The 19,872-nt window shown below is 41.8% G+C and overlaps 1 protein-coding gene across 2 annotated transcripts in view; it reads left to right on the forward strand.

The window, feature by feature from the left end:
• Positions 1-19,872, forward strand: part of VGLL4 (vestigial like family member 4) — a 220,231-nt gene that overhangs the window by 134,397 nt on the left and 65,962 nt on the right. The window contains exon 1 of one of the 2 annotated variants that reach the window (XM_077452127.1): positions 15,840-16,383. The exons of the other annotated variant lie outside the window; for it this stretch is intronic. Within the exon in view, the coding sequence (XP_077308253.1) occupies positions 16,302-16,383 (82 nt within the window). The 5' untranslated portion in view covers positions 15,840-16,301. Of the gene's footprint in view, positions 1-15,839; positions 16,384-19,872 lie in introns of those variants that run through there. 2 annotated transcript variants of the gene reach the window in all.

Genomic DNA, 19,872 nt, shown 5'->3' on the forward strand with positions numbered 1-19,872 from the left:
TGACCCCGAGATGTAGCCTGGACCGGAGGAGAAGCTGGCTAAACCAGTGTGGAAAGCAAATGGCGCCGATACCGGAACTGTCGGCAGAGAGCGCAGTGCGTTGTGGTGGAATGCGTGGGCGGTACCAGGTTTATTCGTCTGAGACCCCGGCCGAGAAGCACTGTAGTGACTGCACAGTGTGGAGTGTGCGCACCAGCATTGATCTGATGGATTTTTCTAACACAAATGTGAGCTTATAAATATATGATGACTGCTTGCCTGGACTTGATATCCAGAAAGCACGTGACATAGGAGGGGGTAATCTCAGTCCTCCCTATGTCACCATGCTGCACCACCCATAGATCTACATTTTAAAATGGTAATTGGAAAAAAAAAATCTATCAAATTTTTGAACTCAACAAGGATGTGTGTGTAATATATATAGATAGATATAGATATAGATATAGATATAGATATAGATATAGATATAGATATAGAGATATAGAGATAGAGATATAGAGATATAGAGATATAGAGATATAGAGATATAGAGATATAGAGATATAGAGATATAGAGATATAGAGATATAGAGATATAGAGATATAAGAGATGTAGAGATATAGATATAGAGATATAGATATAGATATAGTATATAGATATAGATATAGATATAGATATAGATATAGATATAGATATAGATATAGATATAGATATAGATATAGATATAGATATAGATATAGATATAGATATAGATATAGATATAGATATAGATATAGATATAGATATAGAGATATAGATAGATAGATATAGATATAGAGATATAGATAGATAGAGATAGATAGATAGAGATAGATATAGATAGATAGAGATAGATATAGATAGAGATAGATAGATATAGATATATATATATAGATATATATATATATATATATATATATATATATATATCTCACACACTTGTTGAGTTTAATTTATTCTCTTTACTTTAAAATAAAGTTGTTGAGAATCATGATCTTTATTCTAAGTAAAAGAATCGTGATTCTCATTTTTCCCAGAATTGTGTAGCTCTACCATACCCTGATCGAAATTTAGATGACGGTTTGGTCGAATTTCGATCCATGCATGGCCAGGACAGTTGATCAACTTCTGTACAGTTGCCCTGTCACATTTTCCCCACTCAGAGTGCTGCCAGCTATATCCTGCAGTGCTGATCACTGTATTCTGATGCAGGGAAAATCTCCCTGCTGTCAGAATACAATAGCTGAGCAGTGTGTGTAAGTGTTGTTGTCATGAAATGGTTGAATGAAAAAAAAAACAAAAAAAAACTGATTGGCTGCTTTTAGTGATCTTTGCTAAAACACTTGCATTATCTGTAGTTGACTTGTAGGGTATTTGTTTTTTTTTTGTTTTTTTTTCACCTGCAAACAAACATCTACTAAAGCCTGAATAAGTGCTAGAAAGAGTTTGTACCTTTTTTTTCATTTAGCCTCTCCTTTGTAAATTACCTTCCAAAGTTCAGTCTGAAAGCCCTTTTATATTAGTAGGGCAATTGGGAAAATCCCTTCTACTAGTAAACACTTCCAGAGTAAAGCAGTACAGAGGGCACAGCTGCGATTTACAGTATTTATCAAACGCTTATGAACTTTGAGTCTGTTTGGGATAAGACTTTCTATTCCAGATCATTTCCTGAGTAATAAACTACCCAATGTCTGTCTGGATATAAATATTTGCGTTCAGTTCCTCCGAGTTTACTGCAGGTTACTAGACAGGCTGGTAAAGTATTTCAGGAATTCCTGTTATACCAATAGCATACACTAGGTGGGGCAATATGAACGCAGCTTTCACTTGGAGGAACGTTGTGCTCTGTCAGCTGACGTTTACCTTTTTTATTGGCAATTTTTGTATTGTGTGTCTTTATTGTTTCATTGATGGTAAAGCTGGTATCCAAGGCTTTGGGTGTTTGTTTGTTTTTCCCCCCCCCCCTTTTTTTTTTTTTTTTTTTCTAAACTTAAGTGCAAATGCCTACTGATTTCTATGCCTTCCTGGTTTTAAAGTCCCTTTCATTTGTATTGATTGGTAAGGAATACTGAACTGGACACCTTTGGTGTCATCTGTACTGTAAGGCCTCCAGTATGCTGGACCTTATAGTCTCTCTCCTTTCCTACAGGCAGCAGTGGTTTGGCAGAAAAAATGGTTGCTGATTTGTAAACTCGCATAACGCATTTAGGCGCATCAGGTGTTTGAGTTTTTAATTAATTTAATTGGCCAGAATAATTTTGTTTTGTTTTTTATTTATTTTTATTTTGCAAAATAAAGACCAAATATTTTGTCAAAAAATGCGTTCATAATATTTAAGTTTAGGCCAAACTATTCTGTTCATTTCTTTAGTGATAATAACCCAGATTTGTGTTTAGTCTGTTGGAAAGTTAGTCCACAAACTATGGTTTATTTATCTATCCTCATCTTTTATTTCTTAATTTTCCAAAAAGAAACGTCAACAGTGCAGTACAGCAGCATCATATAATTGGTGTGGCATTGATCAGGGACACTTACTGGTGACAAGATTTTAAAAAAAGTTTTTTTTTTTTTTTTTTTATTTTTTTTTTTTTTTCTTAGGATTTTTTTTTAAACCACTTCCATACCTGGCCTATTCTGGCACTTCTCTCCTACATGTAAAAATCATAATTTTTATTTTTCTAGAAAATTACTCAGAACCCCCAAATATGTTTAGCAGCGACAACTAGGGAATAAAATGGCAATCGTTGCAACATGTCACACAGTATTTGCGCAGGAATTTTTTTTTTAAAAAAAACATAAACTGCTAGTTAGCCCAATTGTTTTGTATAATGTGAAAGATGATATGCTGAGTAAATAGATGTCACACTTTAAATTGGAATGGTTCCAAACTTTTTTTTTTTTTTTTTTTTTAAATCTCCATAGGAGTTGCTTTAAATGTATTTATTTTATTTTTTATTTTTTTTTTATTTTTTACAGGTTGCCAGTTTAGCGTTAGAGGTCTTGGGCTAGAATTGTTGCTCTTGCTCTAATGCATGCGGTGATACCTCACGTTTGATTTTTTTTTAATGCAGTTTACATATATGGCATGACTTGCGTATGCGTTTTTTTTTAATTTATTTTTTTATAAATTTATATTTTGAGCACTTTTTTTATTCCTATTATAAGGAATGTGAACATCCCTTGTAATGGGGATAATGCGTGACAGATCCTCTTTATGGAGAGATGTGGGGTCTGTATGACCCCCCCCCCCCCCCCCGCCCCCCACATCTCTCCTCCAGGCTGCAAAGACCAAGATTGTTTACATCCGCCAGCCCAAACGTGATGTCATAACATCGCGCCCGGGCCTCCGAGGGTCATGGAGATGACTGGGGACCATCTGGTCACCAGAAATCTCTATGAACAACTTCGGGCAGGGACCGATTCATTCTCCGGCTCGCCAATTTATATGGGCGAGCCTGGACAAGCACCAGAGGGTGGTGGGAGATGGGGTGGGGGGTGAAAATGTCCCCTTCCACCGCTTGTAAGAACAATCAAGCGGCTGAACTGCCACTAAGATTATTGCGTTGCACAGAATCCCTGGCTGAAAAAAGACCTCTAAATGGGTGCCTGTAGCTGTAGGCATCGTTCAAATTTCCCCACTCAGTCCATGAGGTCATATGATGTCATTGGGCCGGAAGCTGTTAAACACATTGTGACCATAGCAAGAGCTCTGCTTTACCGCCGACGATATGGGCGCGGCAGTGTGAAAGGGGTCTTGGGTCCATTGACACTTGCCTGTCAGTATGGACAGAAAGCTGGAAAAAGAGGCTGCAGAAGCCCCTGTCATTAACTGATCATGGGTGCAATACTTTGCAGGCTCGTGTGCAAAAAATAAAAAAATTTTATTTATTTTTTTATATAGTGGACTTGGCCTTTTTTAAATGTAAAATTGTGTGCACATGATAGCCTGCAGGGGGCGCTGCTGTCCAGCTGTACGGCTGTTCTTGGCTTTTGTTACATATTGCTTGCATTCTGGTAGAGAAGAATTGTTGTAACAGGTGTTACATGTTACACAATGTGGCACTACTGCCTTAAGCCCTGGTTCACACTGGAGCATTTTAACATATCAAATCTGCAATTGCCATCAATCGCACCGTCCTAATTGGTGCAGCGCTGCACGCATTTCAAATAGTAGTTTCTGTACTATTTGTGATTTCGGGCTGCGATTTATGTTAACATCTGTGCAGAAAAGTGCTCAGAAGTCTCTGAAATTGCGTCCGAAATCGGGATTGCAGGGCATGCAGGAGTGAAATTGTGCGAGTACAGCTGAACCTGCATGGCTTCATTCCTGCAGCTCAGTGTGAACCGGGGCTAAAGCACAACCCCGGTAAATTGAACATTCGATGGTGATGGGGGAATCCTCCCCGCTGCGCTATTGTGTTCTGACAGCAGGGAGACTTCCCCTTCAATCAGAACACACAGATCAGCATTGCTGGCAGAGCTTATAGAGCAGGGAAAATCCAACAGGCTGGTTGTCCAGAAGTCGATCACAAAAAGTTACAAAAAATTACAACTTTAAAAAAAAACACAACATGCCTCTTACTAAGTACCTTGGATGGTCTGCTTTCCAACAAGAGGTCATTTGAGGAGTATTTGTACTGTTCTGGCATTTTTGGCGCTCAAGAAATGGGATCGGCCGTCGGTACATCAGGATTGATCAATTTTCAGATATATACCATAGTTTTTGGACTCGCTAGCATACAGACTAAATGCTGGTGTGGGGTATTTACTCCAAGTAAATGGAGCAGAAACCAGTGTGGCCTAAACGTATGAAGGAAAATTGGCAGGATTTTATAGCCAAAATGAAGTGTGTTTTCTAAAAAAAACTATTTTTTTTTTTTTTTTGAGAGGTTTATTGGGCAAGAAAGAAAAACCTAGTGGTGATTTTAGTTTGGTTTCACACTACAGCGATGTGGGAAGCTGTGCGATTCCAGCTTCATATCTCTCCTGCAGGCGGTTCACACTGCACTCTGCGAACCGCTGCAGGTGTCAATACAATGTTATTTATGCCCCCAGATCTGTTCACAGATCGCAGTGTGAACTGTGGATTCGGACAGGAATCAGATCGCATGGGTGTGAAGACCCATGCAATCCCATTCCTGTGTGGTGCGGGGGGGGGGGGCATTGCACAGACATTGCATGTGATCAGCACAACAATGCAGGTGCAAATCGCATGCGAGGTCTGTGTTTGCAATGGTGTGAACTCAGGCTAAATGCCACCAAAAAGCTTGAATTGTTTGGGGAAAAATGATTTCCTACTTCATAGTACCACAGTGTTACATGACTGCGCAATTGTCGTTCAATGTGCAACAGCCTGCAGTGTGGCTTTTACAAACTAAGGGATGATGCACACTGGTGTGTAGGGGCATATTTCAGAGAGTCGTGGGTGTAGTGTACAACCACTTGTACAAATGAATGACCTGATACAGCTGTATGTGGGTATACGCTGTTCCTAGTGTTAACATGCCCAAGGCTGTTTTTTATGCCGCCACAATACCCACTTTAAATAAAGTTCTTTAAAGGCACACTGCAACCAAAATTTGGTAACTAAAGTACCAAGAAGCTTCTCAAAGCAATCAATCTGGTTTTCAGATGTGCCTTGGGGTTTGAATGTGATGGATACAGGAGTGAGAGGAAGATGCACATTTCCAGTGACCCTGTGAGAGCCCCTCTGGATTCATGCTGCAGCCCATTTAAAGGATTGCTGCCTGAATGAAACCATTTTGGCACAGCTGCGTAGCATAGAAGCTTGGTGATGGGCTTCACTTGTGGCCTAGCTTAGGCCTTGTGCACATAGCTGTACAGGGGCTGCAGAGCCTCTGTTGCTATCCTGGGACATGCAGATGCGGCTGTATACAGTTATGTGCTGGGGCTGCGTAAAGTACCCACAGGGATGTTTGTGCTGAATGCACATTGTATGCACATTGTATGCACATTGTATGCATTTGGAGCATGCGCTCTGGCAAGTGCTTTACTGAAGCCTTGCCGCCCAATTGTGTACAATTGTATCCAGAGTGGATTTGATTTTATAAATTGCTAGTAAAAAGCTTGATTTAAATAATTTTTTAACCACTTAAGGACCAAGCCTCTTTCTGAGATTTAGTGTTTACAAGTTAAAACGTTTTTTTTTTTTTTATTTGCTAGAAAATTACTTGGAACCCCCAAATATTAAGATTAGATATTTTTTCTAACGCCCTAGAGAATAAAATGGTGGTCATTGCAATACTTTGTCAGTGTTTGCGCAGCGGTCTTACTAGCACACATCTTATTTTTTCATTTAAAAAAAAGAACAGTAAAGCTGGGCACAATTTTAAGAAATTGGGCTGCTTGTGGATTGGCGACAAACTTTTAATCTTTAAAAATCTCCATAGGCGATGTTTTAAAAAAAAAAATCTACAGTTGCATGTTCTGAGTTGCAGAGGAGGTCTAGGGCTAGAATTATTGCTCTCATTCTATCGATCGCGGTGATACCTCACGTGTGGTTTGAAAACCGCTTTCATATGCGGGGCACTACTCACGTATGCATTAGCTTCTGCACACAAGCTCAAGGGGTTGTAAACATCCTTTGGAATAGAAAAAAAGCATGACGGGACCTCTTCTCTTAAATGTGAGCTCTGGGGTAAAGACCTCCGATCTCATATTTACACTAAAATGCAATAAAAAAAATAATAATTTAAGAGCTGTGGGTGAAAGTGATGTTTTGACGTTGCTTTCGCCCTGCATTGTTATGGAGACGGGTGGGGGCCATCTTCCTCTCACTAGTCTCCTTGCCCAGCAAGGGTGAAGATCCAATCGCCACTGCCGGTGGCTCCGATAAGTGGTGGAGGGCACCGGAATGCGGGGGGGGGGGGGGGGAGGCCCTCTCCCACCATCGATTTTAAAAGTGATCTTGTGGTGAATCCGCCGCAAGAGACCACTTTGATCTTAAACCAGACCGCTCACTGAAGATACCGGCTTGTGGCCTTCAAACAGCCGACGTATAATGATGGTGGGCGGTCTGGAAGTGGTTAAGGGCTATTGGCAGTAGTGATGTTTTGATGTCGCTTCCGCCCTGCAGTGGTCTGGAGATGGGTGGGGTCCATCTCCCCCCTTCACTCATCTCCATACCACAGATGTGACAGGACCTGATCGCCTCTGGGAAGTGGTGGAGGGCACTGTAGCGTGGTTAAAGAGCAACTGTCATCTCTGTCCTGCATTGGCTCATCCTCTGACCTGCAGTTAACTCAACTGTCCCATTCACTTTAATGGGACAGTTGGTGATGCGCAATGACGCAACGTGAGGGACATGGCAGCAGGTGAGTGGATGCCCACTAACGAGCTCTGCCATGGCAGCAGGTGAGTGGATGCCCACTAACGAGCTCTGCCATGGCAGCAGGTGAGTGGATGCCCACTCACAAGCTCTGCCATGGCAGCAGGTGAGTGGATGCCCACTAACAGGCTCTGCCATGATGAATTGGAAATAAATGTAAGGACTTATTCTTGCTGGTAGTTAGAATCTTTAAAATTTACAAACAAAATTAAGGATTGTGATTTAGAATAAGCTGTCAGGTTCGTAAAACAGTGATATTGGAATCGCACATATTTGGACTGCACAAATCTTATTTAATTAAAACCATAACCTTTCCAATGCATGTTATCTCAATTTGCAGAGATAGGATTCATTGAGTTTACCAAAAATGTTAATATTGCAGAATATACAGCCTTATGCTACATAACTAAGCTCCATTTCATTCTGAATAAACTAGATTATGATTGCATCTTAAATGGGAAAACTATCTTAGATTTTTATTCCCAAAGCATTTTATAAAAAAAAAAAAAAATCAAATTTAAATCCAAAAATCTTTTTTTTTTTTCTTTATGGTCCCAAAATGGGTTAGGCCTAGGATTGTTGTGCTCTTAGGGCAATGCACGTGGCTGCAATTGAAGCTGCTTGTGCCAAACAAAAGTGAGGGTGAAAAGGAGAGGTTCAGAAGCTCACAGAGGATTTTACAAGGAGGCAAAAAAACACAGTAAAACTACGGTATTTCATTAAAAAAATAATCTTATGTTCTTGACTATGCTAAACGGCTCTAAGTGGATATTTGGTTGCTATGGGTCACAGCATGCAACACCTTTATCCTTTGTGCTGCGTTATTAAATAAGGTTTTGTGGGTTTCTACATAAGGCTATTAATTCCCACCAGTGTGATTGCTGATTTCGATCTTCCCTGTGATGACTCAACTGCATCTGTATAAACATCTGCAAGCTCTCAGTGAGGTCTCTTCCTAACAAACCACATCCTGGTGTGAGCAGACACAATAAAAAATCCCCTGTACTGCCCGCCAGATCAGCCCCTCCATCTCCAACACCATACACAATGTGCACTGAGCTCTGTGCTCTCTGCAGCTTGCTATTGCCACGTTTTGCATCACCCCCGGGACATAGATTTTCTTAGCTCCATACACAGGGGTCTGACAGTCATGTAGTGCGTTTATCTTTGCCCAATTAAGAAATCATTTTGCATTAGTTGTCATTCTAGACACCTTGTGGAATAAGGTCACAGCTAAATATTGCTAAGTGGGATGGAACCAAGCTTACATTTGTCTGTTTTGTCCAGGAGTAAGCTATTTTAAGTAAATCGGAACAAGAATTGGCTAGACTGTAATATTTTCCAGCAAGTTGGTCTTCTTCTTTTTTTTTTTTTTTTTTTTTTTTTTTTATCCTGGGGGTTCTGCTTGCAACAAGCTCATGTTCAAGGCTGACAGAGCTCACTGTACAGAATGTATAGAGAAGCAGTGTTGTCACCTTAGTTTGCTCTCCTGCTTTGGACTGCAAGCACCCCCTTTACTACTTACCTCCCTTACATGGGGGAGGTGGTCTGTAGATTAGATGGCTGGGGAGGCTGACACTTTTTTGTTTAATGCTTTGAGTGCACAGAAAGTTGCACTGGACTTCTGACTGGTATCAACTGGTATTTTTGTGTACTTGCAGGAAATTTTTGTCTGGCTGGAAAAGAAAACTAATGCAGCCACCATATTTTAAGGGTTAGTAGGATGCAATATACAGTTGCATAGTTGGTAAGATTGAATTAAAAACACCAGACCATCCTGTTCAACCCATGCTGTGGAGGGGGGGGGGGGGAGGGGTTTATTTGTCGCTACCATTTCTCATTTCCCTGTATATTGCGTCCGCTAAGATGCTCATCTGAGTTTTGTGTTTTTGTCTGTTTTTAAAGTGGAGTTCCACCCTGAAAAACAATTTTACATTATCTGTCCTTTTTTACTACTGTTAACACTAGTAAACAAACATTTGGATTAAAGAAAAACCTTTTATTCACCAGAAATGCCCTGTTGCTATGTGGTGGCTCCTAATCTGCCACTTCCGGGTCCGCATCAGTTTGTCCCTCGCCTGTGCTCTTGGGAAATGTAATTTCCCAGGAGTGTCAAAATTGTGTTATTTCCCTGACAAACACCGAGATTTAAGGCAAAGCTATCTAGGTTGCCGTAACGGGGCAGGACCTTTCTCCATCGCTGCCCGTTGCTATGGTAATCAGTTGCAGCTACAGCTGCCGGAGCATCGTGCATGTGCGAGATGCATGCTGGTTGCCCAGCATGCACTTCTCCATCGCTAATCCAGGAAGAGGTTGCGATTTGGGCTTCACATGCCCACAATCATGGCAACGGCCAGAATAAAAAAATGTAATTGATATACACTAGCAAACCTATCCCTTTTATTTGGGTTATTAATGCATTATGATGAGATGCCTGTAAAAAAAAGTCGAACTCGCTTTAAATTCTCAACTCTCAGTTGACTACACCAACTGTGGATTGGAATTCCACATCCTTACTGTTCGAACAGTGAACCACTTCTGCTGGTTATAGTTAAACCATTTCTCATCCAACTTCACTGTGAAGTGAGGGGCCGCATGTCATCTTAACCTGCTCAGTGAACCTTTTTAATCAGAAGCTGATTGCTGCAGTGCTTGTGCAGGTTTTGTTTTGCCAACTTCAAAGTAAAATTGATGCATCTCCAGAGCTGCCAATCACTTTCCCAGAGCAGGCAGCGCGGTGCATTGGGGTTTTAAACCCCTAATGTCTCCATAAAGAGTACTTGTCTCCTGCCCATTGCTATCACATAGGTGTTTTTTTTTTTTTTTGTTTTTTTTTTCTAATTCCTTTATTGAATGCCAATAAGAAATAACAGGCCCATGGACAACATTAATAAAACATACAGAATTTCAAAACCTAAACCTTTCGGTAGCACCCGAGTGGGAGATATAGAGACCACCCCCAACTTAGGCTTAAACTAAACAAGGAAGCATTCCCGAACAGGGGGCTAAATTCCCCTCCTAAGACCTCCGACTATCACATAGGTGTTTTGTTAAATCCTTGTGATATCAAACAAGAAAAAAAATAAATAAAAAGAATTGTATTTAAAAAAAAAAAAAAATTGCCATAACCCCCATTGCCCTGCACAAACACAAGCCAAGGGTTGCGCGCACATGTAAACTACAGTCACACCACATATGTGACACATCGCTGCAAACGTCAAAATGAGAACAATAATTCTAGGAAAGGGTTCTTAGTTAACTCTCTAAACTGATGAGCTCTTAAGGCTTTTAAACCATCACCTGAAGTATTTGGGCACCACCGTTTTTAGCCATATCACAGGCGCACACAATTCTAAGACATGGAATGTTTGGTGTCCATTTAATCGCTGAAACCTTCTTATATTTTAACTAAAAATGGGTATTGTGTGTTTTTAAATTTTTTTTTTTTTTTTTTTTTACACATGTATATGAAAAATTTAAAATGCTCTGGAGCCGAACTGGTTAACCGAACTGAGACTGATTTTTGTTTTCCCTCTGTGCTAGAATTGCTATTTAGATATTTTGTATATTGCTAACATGTCTCCTTTCAAGCATATCTTTTTTCCAAAGAGAATACTTATATAATATAATATAAATTTATAATATATTCTAATATAATATATTCTAATATAATATATTAATATACATTAAAAAAAATTGCATCTGTGTGGTGTTGGTGCTGTCTCACGTTGGCGCTAAGACCAGGAACTGCGTAAGGGTCCTTTCACACGGGGCGGATCCGTGATGATCCGCCCTGTGAACATCCTCTTGCTCAGTGGGGATCGCTCCATCGATCCCCGCTGAGCAGGAGGATGACAGGTCCATCTCTACACACACTATAGGAGATCAGATGAGGACAGGCTGCAGAGTCTGTCATCATCCGATTCTCAGACGGATGGAAAAGTAGGTTTTTCCTCCGTCACACTTTTTCGGATCGGAGCACGTTGGATGTCGGAGGTCTATGGAACATCTGTTCAGGTTCCCCTAAAAAACTGACAGGCGGACCTGAACGGATCGTTCGCGTGAAAGAGGCTTAATACCACGACAGATGATCAGTCAGCTCTGTCCGCTCGCAGCAGAGAGCAGTAACTGTTGGTCACCTCTCTGCTCCTACAGAACTCACTGAAGTGCTTGGCTGGGGAGGGGACAGGCGTGGCTGCGTTTGGCTCTTAGCTGTGTGCTAAAAGCCAGCAGTCAGGCAGTGGAGTGTATCATGACAATATTGTTGGTATCCTTCTGGATACTGATCTTTGACCGCATCTGTTGGAGTTTATTCCTAATGGCAGATGCTGAAATCATACACCAGAGCTGCATTGTACATCACTCCCCCCCCCCCCCCCCCCCTGTTCTATCACTTTTTTTTATCAAGGGTACTTGCTCATCATCCTTGCACATACAACATGAGCAAGCAGCCTGAATCTTCATCCTGCATTCAGTAAGAGCTGTTTCAAACTTAACAATATGGCCATTCTATATTGGCCTTGTATCAGTAAAAGACGTGTTGCTTTTTACAAACTGCAGTCATAATGGCAGAAACACTATTATAGCTTTTTCATTGAAGTAGCAAAACTACAATACACGTTACCAAACCGATCCATTCCTTTGTTGTACTGGATAGTTTCAGATGTAATCTATTGTCAGTATTATATTCAATACATGTAAGGCCAGTGTTCTATCTAAGCTCTGTCTCTAGACAATGTTCAATGGCTATAAAATGTCTCACTGACTGCGGGAACTTGAACGATTTCATTCCCATATGTCAGTCCCGACTTTTGATTTCAGAGACATCTGTGTGGGTTTCTGCACAGATGTCAATGGAAATCGCACCCAGAGATCGTCAAAAGTAGTACAGAAACTACTTTTGGGAATCGTTGCGGCGCCACAAATGGAAGCAATTGCTGCTGATTTGACATGTCGAATCACATTAATGTGAACCAGGGCTAAAGGTGGAAAGTTCTGAAATGATATAGCTCGTCTCAATTTTTTACATCACAAAAACCTGACCTTTTTATTAGGGTTATGTAGACTTTTTAGATCCACTGTATCTTCTAGCGTCCTTCCTTGATCTGTTTACCCCAGAGGAACCCATGAAAATTTCAGGTCACAAAAACCCCAAGCTAAAACCAATTTATTGGGGATCTGGGGGAAATACCCTTTTATTCTGACTTCTGCTGTCAAGGGGGGCATTATTCCCACTAGCTACCAGTGTACCATCTTTACAAAGCTAAAAGTGGGTGTTTTTGTATGGCTAGCTCTGCCAAGTGTTGGCCAGAGTAAGGGACCCCTTGGACCCTCCAGAGGAACCCAATTTCAGAAAAGCTGTCTTAAACCCCATGTACACCCTGCCTACAATAGCGGTGGGAAAATGCTGCAAAATCTGCAAGAAATTTTTTGTTTCTTGTGGCCGGCAGTTGAAACGTTCCTATCCTAAATGAGGTTTGTCTGTGTTCAGGAGAGGGAGGTTGAAGGTCCTAACCACAGAAGCTCCTAAACTCTAATGCCCTGTACACACGGACAATCCGACCACAAAATACGTCAGATTTTTTCAGACGGATTTTGTCCAAAACTTGTGTTACATACACGCAGTCGGACAAAGTTGTCGGAAAATCCGATCGCTCGGAACGTGGTGACGTTGGTTGCGTACAATGGGACTACGTAGAGGCTAGTAGCCAATAGCTTTGGTCTTGTAATTTGATCTGAGCATGCGTGGCACTTTTTCCATCGTAATTCTCTACAAACGATAATCTGATCAGACCTTTTCCGTCAGAATTTACGACTGTGTGTACAGGGCATAAGTCTTGTGTATATGGACACACAGGCTTTTATGGAGTTGCGTATAGGAGCTTTTGGCAAATACACCAAAAGCGCCTAAACACGTTTAGGAGCTGCTGGTGTACATGAAGCCATAGACTGCCTGCCTGGTAGGCCCCTGTTACTGGGACAGAAAGGAAGTAAGAAACTTCCTGTCCCATTGGCACCAGAGGTATCACAAAGACAGGAATTGAATTGTCCTGCTGCAATCTAAACGTCTGATGGCTGAAATCTTCTTTCCTGTGGCTGCATCTGTGCAGTTGATCTCCAAGAACTTCTGAGGCATTCTGTGGTAGAGAAGATGGTTTCATAGACATTTGTTAGAAATGACCATGCTGGTGTGACCGGTGGTCAGGATTTTACTGCTCCCTGACTGCCACATAAAGCCTACACTGGACTGGGCTGTTTACATGCTGTGATGCTTTGCTTCACAGTTGACAGATTGCACCGCCTTTCTAACTCGGCCATTCAAGCCTAGAGAGGGTTGCACTGCAATCGCAAGCCAAACCTATTGTCGCCACAACCTGAAAAGCGATCCAATGCAGATCGGTTTCCGAGAATTGGAAAGTGAGCTTAGCCAGGGCCGGTGCAAGAATTTTGTCTACTTGGGTGAAAGTGAATTCTGCCAGCATCACCGAGTGCAGTGCAGCTCGCACCAGTCCTCCGAGCTCGCACCAGTCCTCCGAGCTCGCACCAGTCCTCCGAGCTCGCACCAGTCCTCCGAGCTCGCACCAGTCCTCCGAGCTCGCACCAGTCCTCCGAGCTCGCACCAGTCCTCCGAGCTCGCACCAGTCCTCCGAGCTCGCACCAGTCCTCCGAGCTCGCACCAGTCCTCCGAGCTCGCACCAGTCCTCCGAGCTCGCACCAGTCCTCCGAGCTCGCACCAGTCCTCCCCCAGATGGTGTCCATGTTGAGTATCTGATCTCCAGCTGTGGGCACAGAGAGGGGCATACTCCTTCACCCTGACCTCCTTCTCCTCCTCCCTGGGCACCCTAACCTACCTCACGCAGCCATGTGTACCCCGCCATTCCTCATTGTAGCCTTGGTGACAGCAGGCCCTGACCACTAGCAGCACACCTGAAGCTGCCCACTTTTCCATCCTCCTCTGCATCCTTGCAGGTCCCCTCTGATGGCGGGACATGCCGACCACCCTGCCTGCATCTCTCTTGCTGGTAGTCTAGTAAACAGCAGGCAAACTGCCACGCTACACCCTCACCTACAGGGGGCAGCGTGTACGTTTTTAGTTTGCCTGCTGGGGAGCACAGAAGACATAAGAATATGAATCCCCAGCAAGTGGCTGAGGATGAGCATTTTACTGTCCCTGCACCCTTAGGCGGCTACATGTACCAGTGCTGACCCTCTGCTTAGTCTAGTCTAACCTTTGTCCTATGTCGTCAACACAACATAGGTCTAAGGTTTTAAGCGGACCATTGCTGGATTGAAATTTGGCCACTTTAATCCATTTATAGTAGAGATGCACCAAAATTTCAGCGCCCGAAAATGGTGTGATCAACATTTTGCTAAGAGATAAAGGTGTGGATAATGGCGAAGAAAGCACACACGTGATTGTACCACAATTTTACTCTGCTGATGGTGTGTTTTTCGTAGGTCATGTGACTCAAGCTGCATAAAAAAAAAAGGCGGGTGCGTTCATATTATTGCTGCGTTTGCAATGCATTTCAAAGGGGAGGTGCGTCAGCCAGCCTGCCTTTCTCCAAGCTTTTATTTTTTTAAATTTTTTAATGGACCAAAAATGCAGCAAGCAGGATTTTTAACACCAACAGACAAGTTTGAAGTCGTACATAGAATTTAAACGGATGCATTTTTCTTGCTGACAAATTCATATAATTTTAAATGCATGATATTTTAAGTGTGTGTATAATATGTGTATGTATGTATGTATGTATGTATGTATGTATGTATATAAATTTCTTTTCAATTAATATCATGAATTTAAATTGTATGCATTTTTCAGCCAAGTGCTTCCTGCATTTTTGGTTTCAGCATCAACATTTCCATTTGATGCACCTCTTCTTTTTTTTTTTTTTTTTTTTTTTTTTTTTTTTTTTATTGTCCGTTCCCATTCAAGACTAGCCAATCGTCTGCAGTGAAGGACACTGGGGGGTCTTTTTGTCAGAATGCAAGGTTACAGCGGAGACTATCTCTTCTTCCGCCTCTGTGGCTGGTGGAATCTGGGATTTTATTATTATTTTTATTATTAATTTTATTTGTATTAAAAAATCTAACCAAAAAAACTATGGTCAGCCTAATTGACACACAACTGTAGATGCCATGCCATATTGTCCCATTAGCACTATCACACATGACGGTTGATTATAGCCTATAATATAATTTATGTAATGTTACTGGCTCATTATCTCTGTTGTAAATAAAACAATACAATCCTTGCAGACACTTTAATATGCTTGTGGTAGTATAAGTTTGTGCTGCCACTTTTTCTAACTGCAATCTTTTGTTTAGTTAAGTAATCCCTGCCATGGGTCTACCTGTGTCTGGGCTGGGAGCGCTCTGCTTTGTGTCGCCGCCTGCTCTGACAACAGGCTCTTGTGCACAGCCTCCTCCTTACAAACACTGAGCCTTCTGGAGGCCTGTCTTGTTCTGAATGTCCCTGACATGAGAGACTCCTGGGATTCACTGAGCATGCTCAGCCCCACTTGCCTGCTAGAGAGAGGAAGCTGACTTACATTGGAGTCATACCAAGCATAGGCTGCATGTCAGAGCAGTGAACTTGCAGCGGGGCTGTGAGAACTGACTGGCTTTGTCCTTTAACACTTTTTATTTCACTTATTTTCTATTTTCTGCAAAACGTGAACATTGTGGTGTAGCCGGAGACTCCACAGCGTTGCCAAGGCACAACCATCATCGCTTGCTCTGAACGGATTCCCTATTTTTTTTTCTCTCTCCTCTTAATGTACTTTTCTCGGCTTTTGTTGTTGGAGGCTGGGCCTTTCCGTCTTGTGAAATCTTAGGGAGAGCCGGGAGCTGATCCCAAGCAGTCTGCCTCCTTCCTCTGTCCGCTTTTCTGTTCATTTTTATTTTTTGGTGGGAAAGCGAGAAAGCTGGTCTTTCCTGCTAACCCGATAAATGCTGTTTATGAAGATGGATCTGTTGAACTACCAGTACCTGGACAAGATGAACAACAATATTGGCATTCTGTGCTACGAAGGTAAATACTCAGCCCCGCTTGGAGCAGTTTTATTTAGTCGTACGTTATGGGAAACTAGAAGATTTCAGCCTTTTTGCCTTATTTGTTTATATATTTAACACATTCTACATATTCAATTTTAGTTTTATTACAGTATAAATTTGTCTCATAAACCTGTCGTACATTTATTCACTTTTAAACAATCAGTTAAAAACCCTAAAGCAAAGTTTTAATTGTTGCTGTTCATTTATTTTATTTTTATATTTTCTGTATTTTTATAATTTTTTTCGTCTTTATGTATTCTGTGTAGTTGGTTGCACCCTTTTTTTTTTTTTTTTTTTTTTAGTTATGGTTTTTGACTTTTGCCTGTTCTATGTTCTTGTTTAACCCCCATAAAATGGCTGTGTTGCGCCCATGTCCAGGGATATAGGTTGGTGTATGAGAAGAGACTTTTTAAACAAGGTGTCGCTTTTTGTATAATTCTGTGATTTGTACCAGGCATTGTGTAAGCCGTCCGGTGTGTAAATCTGAAATGCATTCAGCATGTATATATTACCGGATTGAGGCAAAAGGATTGTTTCGCAGCTCTGTGAGAGGTCATAGATCACAATACTGAGCACAATCTCCCCTTTGTCTGGGCTCTAACTTCCTGTCCTGATCAGCCATTGAAGGATGTGTCCCACACACTAGTCCCTTGTGGAACGTACTATACAATACTGTGCTGCCTTTTTTATTTTTTTTTTTATTTTTTTTTTTTTTTAAACTTTGGAAATTTGCTGATGACTCTCGTTTTTCACCTAGTCTGTAACATTTGTATTTTCTTTGTGTTTCTCTTTGCTGCATAATTGTCCTTGCTAATCCTGGTTGCCTAATTCCTTGGGAATTTTAATACTATTGAACTTTAGAAAACCGCTATCATGTTGCACTTTAAATGTAACCATTTAATGATTTAAATTTCTAAGCTTTGGGTGTTTTTTTTTTTTTTTTTTTTTGTCTTTTTGAATATCATTTATATATGCGTCTTTTGTTTGTGTTTTTTTTTTTTTTTTGTTTGTTTTTCATAATTTCTTATTTAATTTTATTTATTTTTAGTTTTTTTTTATTTTATTTTTTTTAGAATAGTTTGTATTGAGGGGTCGATATGGTAGGCTGGGACAAACTGTTGATCTTAATATGGCAACTCGCCATATAGACACTAGGAACAGTTGTATCGAGAATACCAAGTAGGGGGGGAAGGGGCTTTATAGGTGCAATTAGTACAAGGACATGCCAAATTAATTGTGATTTTATTAAATTACCAAGGGTACATAAAAACAATATTTTATAAAATACATGAACAGCTTTATGCTCATTCAAGACTTGTTGTTTTCGCACTTATGGTTGTTCCCACATATTAATCCTACATGTTTCGCCAAATGGCTTCCTCAGGGACAAACGTGGTTTTGTGGCTACTATATGAATGAACAGAGCAAATTACAAACAGGAACAGTTGTTGCTTACTACTTTTGTACGTTATTACCCAGATGGGTCAGTTTCTGCGGCATAGTGATTACTGCATAATTTTGATCATTTTAATAGAAAACTTTTTTTTTGTTTTTTTTTTTGTTAAATTTAGGATTAGACGAAATTCCTTTTATCGCACTGGTCTAAGGATTGCTATGCCCTTCAAATAATTATTGTAATAGGGTTTGCGAAAAGAATGTTGTAAATGTGTTATACTAATCTTATTTGCTTTTATACTCCTTTAGATGAAAAGGAAGAAATTCCAATTTTATTCAGCAACCATGCTACTAAAACTGCTATTGATTGATTACTTAGGCTATCAATAGCTAAACCATTGGAACAAATGGCTCCCTGTGCTGTAGGCTACACAAGTAGTGTGATCTCTTGATTCACCAGTTTAATGGTTTGCTCCTACGTGCTATTTATGTAGCTTACACTTTCGGGAACCATTTGTTCCCATCTGTTCAACAATCCAGCACTACCCTTACTGGTTAATTACTAGTATAGCGACCCTGAGCTACTGAATTTCCCATGTAGCTCAAGCCTAAATAGACTAGACCTTGTTCCTAAAACTCTACAGGAGTAGCTTTGGTGTGGTTTTTAAAACGGCTTGTTTACTGGGATATGTCCGTTCATTCACTAGAGTGGACATTGTGCGGGGTTTGCAAACAGTTAAGTTTTTGCTGTACGTGCAGTTTTGGAGCAGGGGAATGGCCTGGTACGGAGGGGAATCAAGAGAGGCACCCGGCGAGTTTGGCAGTCGGCTTTTCATGCTGTGACCATATGCAAACACAGCTCAGATTTCTATACACATCCACTGCCAGTCTTTCTCTGCTCACTACTTTTTCTCACAGTGAACAAAAGAGCAGAAGTGGAAGAAGACAGAAGACTAGACCATTGGACGGTGTCAGAAGCTGGACAGGATTACTTCATATGGAAGATAAATTGCTGAAGATCTCCATCCCTATTAGATTCTAGTCGTTAGTAGCGCAGCGGAGAGACCTCAATCTCCTGTTATGCTTGCATCATGTTGACACTGGGTCGGTCTCGATTTTTCCACAATCTTGTGCCACAATTCATCTTCATGCTGAAGTGATTGTGAAAAGAAGCCAATAGTGTACAAGTTCATAAATTGTTACTGGAGCAGCTCTAAGGCCCCCATTTACATCAGTGTGGTTCACTTTAAACCAGCCAACATTTCTCCAAGCTCTCCCCTCCAGAGGAACCCTTGAAATTTTTAGGTCTCGGGGAACCCCTTCGAAGATTGTGCCATTGGGAAAAGTACTCCTTACATTGGTAGTGGTCATTGGGAAGAAAGACACATTTGCAATCATGCTGCTGAAGGAAGTACCTGGTACTTCTGGGTATGGAGGAGCATGTGGTTTGCTCCATGTGATGGTGATGTTGCACATTAAGTCCTGTATAAGCTACCACTCTAGTGACTGTAAGGGGGCAGGCATGTGCGGCACAGGCAGCCAGGGGGGACTGGAAGGGGGCCTGCATGTGCGGCACAGGCAGCCGGGGATGACCAGTAAGGGGCCTGCATGTGCGGCAAAGGCAGCCAGGGGGGACTGGAAGGGGGCGTGCATGTGCGGCACAGGCAGCCGGGGATGACTAGTAAGGGGCCTGCATGTGCGGCAAAGGCAGCCAGGGGGGACTGGAAGGGGGCGTGCATGTGCGGCACAGGCAGCCGGGGATGACTAGTAAGGGGCCTGCATGTGCGGCACAGGCATCCGGTGATGACTAGTAAGGGGCCTGCATGTGCGGCACAGGCAGCCGGGGATGACTAGTAAGGGGCCTGCATGTGCGGCACAGGCAGCCGGGGATGACTAGTAAGGGGCCTGCATGTGCGGCACAGGCAGCCGGGATGACCAGTAAGGGGCCTGCATGTGCGGCACAGGCAGCCGGCGATGACTAGAAAGGTTTGGCGTGCTTGGCACAGGCACCCAGAAAGGGCGATGGGCCAGCATGCATGGGTACCACTTGGCATTATGGGACCTATAGTTC

The sequence above is a fragment of the Lithobates pipiens genome, unplaced genomic scaffold (genome assembly GCF_037356315.1).
Source record: "Lithobates pipiens isolate NorthernLeopardFrog02 unplaced genomic scaffold, aLitPip1_a1.2 Scaffold_23, whole genome shotgun sequence".
Lineage (NCBI taxonomy): Eukaryota > Metazoa > Chordata > Amphibia > Anura > Ranidae > Lithobates > Lithobates pipiens.